The sequence below is a fragment of the Perissodus microlepis genome, chromosome 4 (assembly GCF_051167445.1).
Source record: "Perissodus microlepis isolate ML-2025 ecotype Zambia chromosome 4, ASM5116744v1, whole genome shotgun sequence".
NCBI lineage: Eukaryota > Metazoa > Chordata > Actinopteri > Cichliformes > Cichlidae > Perissodus > Perissodus microlepis.
In genome coordinates, this window is record NC_140464.1 from 23676738 (window position 1) to 23683140 (window position 6403).

General features: G+C 41.1%; 1 protein-coding gene across 1 annotated transcript; it reads right to left on the minus strand.

Annotated features, from left to right (window-relative positions):
• Nucleotides 1-72: 72 nt before the first annotated feature.
• LOC146388984 (lysosomal leucine aminopeptidase-like) lies at nucleotides 73-6403 on the minus strand. Its single transcript, XM_084926589.1, has 11 exons — nucleotides 6046-6403; nucleotides 5470-5692; nucleotides 5282-5365; nucleotides 4821-4962; nucleotides 4226-4366; nucleotides 3080-3224; nucleotides 2338-2538; nucleotides 2053-2193; nucleotides 1774-1959; nucleotides 939-1045; nucleotides 73-819 (listed from the first exon to the last, which is right to left on the minus strand). The coding sequence occupies exons 1-11, from the start codon at nucleotides 6113-6115 to the stop codon at nucleotides 643-645; spliced, it is 1617 nt and encodes a 538-aa protein (XP_084782715.1). The 5' UTR covers nucleotides 6116-6403; the 3' UTR covers nucleotides 73-642.

A 6403-nucleotide genomic window follows, 5' to 3' on the forward strand; every position in this document is an offset into this window, starting at 1 on the left:
TGAGAATTTAAGTGTAAAACAAAAATGGAATAAAAGGCATATCGTAGACATGCAAAGAAAGAAACACAAAAATACAAAAAGAGGTTTTTAATTTTGCACAGCACAATAAAAAAAGCAGCAAACACAAAATCAGATCACAAGAGATGATCAGCTCCTGAGTACGGCATTGCACTGATTGTTTCCTCTACTCCTGCAGTAATAGTGTTTGTATATATGAAGACATTCAAGCATCAAAAATAAAGATTTTACTTTAAGGTGGCACATCTGCTGATTTTGTGATTTGGTATTTTATCATATCATAAAGCTACTGTGAGCGTCAAAGGCACCAATGGCTGCACACAGGACACCCTGGGAAAAAAAATGTGTTTAGAAATAGATCGGAAATCTGTGTTTACCAGTGCTGAATGAAATCCTATATATATAAAAAAAAAAAAAAAAAAAAAAAAAGTGACAGCTGAGAAGAAAGGAGATCTACTCATGGATGCAATAGCAAACATGCAGAAAAAAAATAATCTGCTGGATGGACATTGAAAGGACAGATAAAACCCGCCTCCCAGAAACTCACTGGGTTGTACTGATGGGCGTGGACCTCCATTACCCTGAAAGAATCTCTGTCACGCGCACACAGTCACACACTGATGCTCATGGATCAAAAAGAATGGGCTGCATCTTGATAAAGGTGAAGTTGTAATACTGTGGCAGGCCCTGGTGGCTAATGCTGCCGAATTTGTCCCAAAAGAACGGCAGGAGTCCATCCTGTGTTGTCGGCCCGTTCACCGCCTCCGCACGGAAATCCCCAGCCAAGTGGAAATCTGTCACCTGCACAAGGAAAAAGACGCCAACAAGAAGAAAGCTGGGTAGAGCTTAAAAGCATCTGAATTCATGAAACCTGCATGACTGCTACTGATGAAAAGGCTATTGTGGTGCTCTGGGAATACCTTAGTGTCATAGCAGCCTCCTGGTGAAGGCCTCTTTCTTTGCAGGTCATTACGGCAACAGATGGACTTGCAGGGGTCACCCTTTGAGTATGGATCCTTCTTGTAGTCTGAAAACAAGCAAACCAAAAATATCATGCTTGTGAATGTAAATGGGTGGCTACTGGAAAAAGAAATGAAACGATTTCAAAAATTAAACAGAGATCCAACTAAGCCTAATTCTGTGTCACAGTTCAGCTATCACACTGGCTACTGCAGAAGAAACCCTGGGACACTCGTGGTCCTGGTTGGGAAGAAATGCTCTACCTGTGCATCTTTGGTTTAAACAGATGTGCAACAAGTCTGAACAGAAGAGGTACCTAAAAGAAATGTATAAAACTATATCAGCTCAAGCTACAGCTATCAGAATAGCTAGGAAAAGGCCACTTAATTAGGTACAGTTGTTCAACTACTTGTTAATGCAAATATCTAATCAGACAGTAAAACAGCAGTAACACAGTGGATTTATGCACATAGACATGGTGAAGACAACCTGCTAAAGTTCAAACTGAGCATCATTTAAATCCCAAATCCACTTCAGCATTGTTATGACTGTTATGACCATGTTCTACCAATCTTCTAATGGCTGCTTCCAGCAGGACAACGGACCACATCGCAAAGCTCAGATCATCTCAAACTGCTAGATGTGATTTGAATCCAGCAGCTTGTTGAATGTGTGCCTCTAACAAGATGTAACTAATGAAGTGTACTGCAGCCAAAAATCTAGCTTATGAAACAGCAACATACAAAGAGTCAGCAGAATGAGCTAAAACTAAGAAGCTGAGATGGAGCCACACACCATTGAATCTCATGATGTGCTTCAAGGATTCCAGGTCCTTAACGCCACACTGGTCACGGCGAAAGATCTTGGCTCTGGGACAGAGGTCATAGGAGAAGTCCTCTCCGTACTGCTCCCACATGTCTACGTAACCACTCATTGTGTAGATCTTCCGATGGAAAGGAATGTTGTAGGACGGCCAATAACCTGTAAGAAATGGATGTGGTGACAAAATCACAGAAAAGTCTAAAAATGAAATAAAATACAAAATACAATTGAATGTAGAAAATGATTAGCTGCCTCTGCGCAGAGTCTGTGTCTGGTCCGAGTACTCCACCAAGCTGGGGATCTGCTCCACCACAGTCAGCGCACCGTCGTCGAGACTGTGGCCCAGCTTCACTTTGCTTCTGTCCAACACCATGTACTGATTGTTGTAGGTTCCTGCAAGAGTTACAGGTGGATTTATGGAAGAGAAAAAAGTTTAATAAAGAGACCTGAGCATGAGTTAGCTTTTTCTATCAAAACACAGCACAGTTTCTGTGCTTCGTGTATAAAGATCCATGTACATAAGGCAGACATGCTCACCAGAGTTATACATGGAAAAGGTTTTGGCCCATTCTTCTCCGGTTTTTGCCAAACTGTGAGCCAGCCTGACCCTCTGCCAGGCCAGTAGGCTATTTGGGGTGATTGTGTCAAAAAGGGAGGAGTTGAAGACATTGTTGGTCGTCTGCGTCATCATCAGACCACTTCCCAAGAGGTAGAAGTCATCCAGCGACACCAGGAACCCTGAAGCCACAAACAAGCCACATTACAAACATGAGCTTTATGGATGATCTTCTTCCATAATGATGTTCTTTTTGCATGTGTGCCATGTGTGAAGAGGGCGAGATAACCAAAATTGTTATACAGAGACAGCAGAATGAATGGTTGGCCTTCTGGAGATGGCTGACACTGACTGAATTACGAAGTGGAATCATCAGCAAAAATCTAAAACTTAAGCGCACTTCATTTAAGGCGTCTTTAACTGACCTGGAGGCAGCTACTACAAATGTACTGCATGAATATTAACAGCACAGTACTATTCAATAAACTCAGTGACTTTTACTTTTATTTATGTTTGTTTCAGCAGTTCATAAATGTTGGTTTTGTTTGTATTTTACTCCATCGCTTTTACATTCTTATAGTTTTAGTGTGTTTTTGCTGTGTATTTTCATCTGTGTTGTACTAGTCTGTGCAGTTACTGATTGTAATGCTGCCTGTCTTGGATAGGACATCGTTTTAAAAGATTGTAAAAAAATTTCACTGATGCTCTTGCTTTCTTATATACCAGGGTAGCTGCTAAAGGATAGTTTTCCAGTGGCTGTATGGGGCTCGCTGATGTAAAAGTCCCAGTGTTTGTAAATCCGCATCGTAGCAGCGTACGTGTACCAGCTGGAATGAGCGAACAGGAGGTTCTCGTACCCCGGCAGCATCTAAAGATGATGACAGAAATCAGTAATGAGACAATCCTGCGTCATGTCCAACAGTTATGTAGCTTAATCAGCATAATAGCATTGGTTTAGTTAGATAATTAACTTAAATTCAAGAATGTCCCTTCAACAAAAGCCACAAAACAGACAGAACAAAAGTCAGGACAGGTGACGTTATAGGACTTTTAAATTTGGGCTGTTATTTAGCACAAACATACATTTGTTAAAGCTGCCGTGCAAAAAACACTTTGAAGTTACAGATTTTAGAATATGCACCTCTGTGTACAAAACTGTCCCCTGATTTAATTATGACACTGAAAATTAAACTTAGTTTCTTTAAATATTAAATAAAGATGGATAATGCGTTACTGCACTAATGCACCAGCACATTCGATTACACAGGAAATTCGCTCTTCACTGGTAGTTTCTTGTTCTTCTTATTTTGCACACCTATGAAAATCAGGTTACAGCTGATGTCAGTGAAGCATTACTAATTTGCTGTGAAGAAAATTTGAGGAACTACTCATATACATCAGCTGCTTTTTGTGTTATGTGTATTTTTTATAATATCTAATAAGAATAAGAGCCTGATCAGGATCGCAGACTGTATATAAAAGATGGCCACTGTAAGCAGTACACAGACTTGTGTTTTAGATCCTCGGGTTTGGCATTTTATTTGGTGCCATATTTTTCCCCCCCTCAAACTTGATGAGCAAGAGGAGACACCACATCGTCATAAAGTGAACTTATCAACTGCTCGTTTTATGTTGCAGAAACTGAACATTTTGATGTATTCACCAAGACTTGAAACCAGCAGCTGAGAGGAGGAATTGAACAGTAAGATGTTTACTGAGTTCATAGATCAGATGCTTCTTCAAAGTCAGACTACCTTTTGCAACCAGAAGAAAGAGTGAGTTGATTTTAGGCATCGCTAGCGTCACTTTTGGTCTCTATATCCATCTTTTATATACAGTCTGTGATTAACTTGTGTTTTGACCTCTGACCTTGATGAGTGCAGAGCAGTGGCCCATCCCTGGAAGTTTGAAGTCTCTGAGTGAAGGGTAGGAGCTGGGGACCAGGGCTGGGATCAGATCCAGCAGGTCTCCCACAGAGTTCAGGAACTGGACGTCAAACAGCGTCAGCGGCTTTGGGAAGGACAACAGATAAACAGCTGGTCAGCAAATGCAAACAAACACTGCTGCTGCCCCTGATGTGAGACGGCCATTTATCAAAAACCCCAAAAACATACAGAATAAAAGCTACAAAATAATTAATTATGAGAAAAGAAAACATAAAAAGTCCTCTCACATCTTACAGCAAACAAAAGTCGATCCATTAAGCAAATAAAATAATTATTTGAATTAGTAACTGCTGGTATGTAGTATTACTTTTACTGCCATTAATGTAACACTATTGGCTCTATAGCATATTTATAAAAATATTCTTAAGTACTATTACTTCTACTTTTTATATTTAACATGACTTAAGGCTGTGAAACCTGATATGAAACTGTTGGTTGATGCTTCTGCATTTCAGAGTGCAGATTTATTTGTTAGTAATTTTTCACTGTTCTTGTTTTTGGTCACATGGTTATCCTACCTTCTTCCCTTGCTTCTTGGCCCACGCTGCCACTCCTGCCTGCAGTCCGTCCAGCTGAGCCATGATGAAGCTGGCGTGTTTCCACAGAGGATCGGAGCTCTTGTTCCCTTTCACCTGCTGTCTGACCCATGAGTCCTGCTTCCTGAATATACAAGAATCATATTAGACTGACATTTAACTAAACAGATAACTGCTACTGTACAAAACCCCCACCGTAATACTGCATCAGCAGAAAAACATGATCAAAACTGTTCTTTATTCTGCAACATTATGAGTGTCAGGGGTGAACTTCTGTAAGCTCTGTTGTGGTCAAGAGTGGCTGAATGCCAACGCTGAGAGTGCTTAAATGTTTGGTTGAACTTTTTTTCAGAAGAGGATATGAAAGATGACAGATTGTGAAGTAGATGTGACATTTCTGCTGCTCGGGTTGTAACTCTAAAAGGAAAAGGGAACAGACTCACTCCATAAATTTCTTAACTGGGTCGAGCATCTTTGGTTCGGTGATCAGCTGCGGGTACATGTTGGTGTAGTGGTCCATCATCTGCCTCGGGAGGAGGAAGAATGAGTACAAGTATAAGAATGAATACAAAATGCCCATAGCCTATAGAGTAAAATACATAAGGTTATAATGAGACTTGACAGCACTTACTGGGCGGTCAGGAAACCTTCGAGGTAGCCAGCCAGGAAGAAAGTGATCTCATCCGTTTCAGGAGTTTTTCCATACCCTGCTCGGATCTCCAGGACGCTCCAGCCTGTACTGGATAGGGTGTTATTCAGGAACCCGTAAGCATCCCCCTCGACCTCCATCACCCCTTCCTTTAGCTTGACAAGCTTGTGATCGGGGTCCCAGTACACAGTGGCTGCTGTCAGCTCTGAGAACACATCAACATAATGAAAATATAAACAAAAAGGAAGGCACAGATCCCAGCTCCTTTACTTAGGGATTTTTTTTCTATATTTGCTGTGATGAATTAATGGATGCAAACAAAAATGAAAGTTAAATGCCAGGAAAGTTAAATGTCAGGTTAGGGATCACACTGCATGAAACACTTCACTCAGTCTCCAAAACAACTTAAAACTCAACGCTGACAAAAATCATCTGTACAGCACATTCATACAAGCAGCACGGACGCTGGAAATAAACCACCACTTCATTCATGAAGGAATGAAACCAACAGATCCTTAAACAATCACCCGTGACTTCTCATGGACTCGTCCTACTTACTGTCAGCAGAGCCGAAGGTCGCAGCAACGCTGAACAAAAGACAGACATGTAACCAATTTAGCGAAGACATGTCTGCGAGAATGGAGCTAAAAACTAAAACTGCTGTGGGACATAGAAATGGTTCGAGCAGAAGTGGCAGAAGTAAAGAGGAAATCTGCGTTTTCTACGCAGGGAAAGTCCAAGTCACGCGAGCTCAGAGTTTCCTGATTGGCTGCGGCCAGGAGCCGAAAAAAAGGGAACAATACGTACACGTGAAAACACTTCGAGACAAGCTGCAGGAACAACTAAGATAATTGGTAAACAAGAGATTTTTAGTTTGGGGACAAGAAAAGAAAGAAAATAACTTTCCACCCCAGAT